This window comes from Alligator sinensis, unplaced genomic scaffold (genome assembly GCF_000455745.1).
Source record: "Alligator sinensis unplaced genomic scaffold, ASM45574v1 scaffold1879_1, whole genome shotgun sequence".
In the NCBI taxonomy this organism is placed as follows: Eukaryota; Metazoa; Chordata; order Crocodylia; family Alligatoridae; genus Alligator; species Alligator sinensis.
This window is the reverse complement of record NW_005843753.1, coordinates 26714-27693: the sequence shown is the minus strand read 5'-3', so window position 1 is coordinate 27693 and position 980 is coordinate 26714. Positions and strand designations below refer to the sequence as shown.

The 980-nt window shown below is 49.5% G+C and overlaps 1 protein-coding gene across 1 annotated transcript; it reads right to left on the bottom strand.

The window, feature by feature from the left end:
* Nucleotides 1-5: 5 nt before the first annotated feature.
* Nucleotides 6-854, bottom strand: LOC106723387 (olfactory receptor 2T27-like; the record flags this gene model as incomplete). Its single annotated transcript, XM_025195704.1, has 1 exon — nucleotides 6-854. A coding segment is annotated over exon 1 (849 nt), but the record flags the coding sequence as incomplete, so codon positions are not given.
* Between the last annotated feature and the right edge of the window lie 126 nt (nucleotides 855-980).

Genomic DNA, 980 nt, shown 5'->3' with positions numbered 1-980 from the left:
AGTACTGGGGGGACAATGGTGTAAAACAGAGACACAATCTTGTCTTGCTCTGGTGAGTGGTACGAGCTGGGTCTCAGGTACATGAAGATGCCTGCCCCGTAAAACATGCAAACCACAGTCAGGTGGGAGGAGCAGGTGGCCAGAGCTTTCTGCTGTCCTTTGGTTGACTTCATGCTCAGGACCCTAGAGAGGATACAAGCATAAGAGGCTAGTATAAGGGAAAAAGGGATGAGGAGCACGACAACGCTACTCACGAACACCAGAGCCTCATATCGAGAGGTGTCAGAGCAGGACAATTTGAGCAGGGCTGGGATCTCACAGAAGAATTGGTCAATCTCTTTGGAGCCACAGTAGGGGAGGGACAGTGTAAACACTGTGTGAAACAAGGCATTTACTGATGCTCCCATCCAGACCCCAGCTGATAAAAGAAAGCAGAGGTTCCTGCTCATGAGGACAGGGTACTGCAAGGGGTTGCAGATCGCTATGTACCTGTCATAAGACATGACTGCCAAGACGAGGCACTCTGATATACCCATGGTCAGCACAAGGAAAATCTGAGCCCCACAGCCAGCTGGAGAAATGGGGTTGCCTGGGATCAGGAAGTCAGCTAACATTTTGGGGACAATTATCAGTGTCTGACAGATGTCCATGAAGGCCAATTGTCTGAGGAAAAAGTACATGGGAGTGTGAAGGGAGGAATCCACTTGGATTAGAAGCATGAGAAGAGCATTTCCAGACAAGGCGGCGATGAAGGCTAATAAGATCATGGCCATGGGGAACATGTGTACATTGGTCCGGCTCAGGAATCCCAGCAGAACGAAGTCCACTGAATAAGTTTCATTCTCACTCCTCATTTCCTCTCCATGTGTCTTTGCCTGAAGTCCTGGACAAGAACCAAATGCCTGGTGGCATATGCACACACTTCCTACTGGATAACACTCATGGAAACTGAGGCAGCAGGCAGGTTTTCGTCTGCTGTG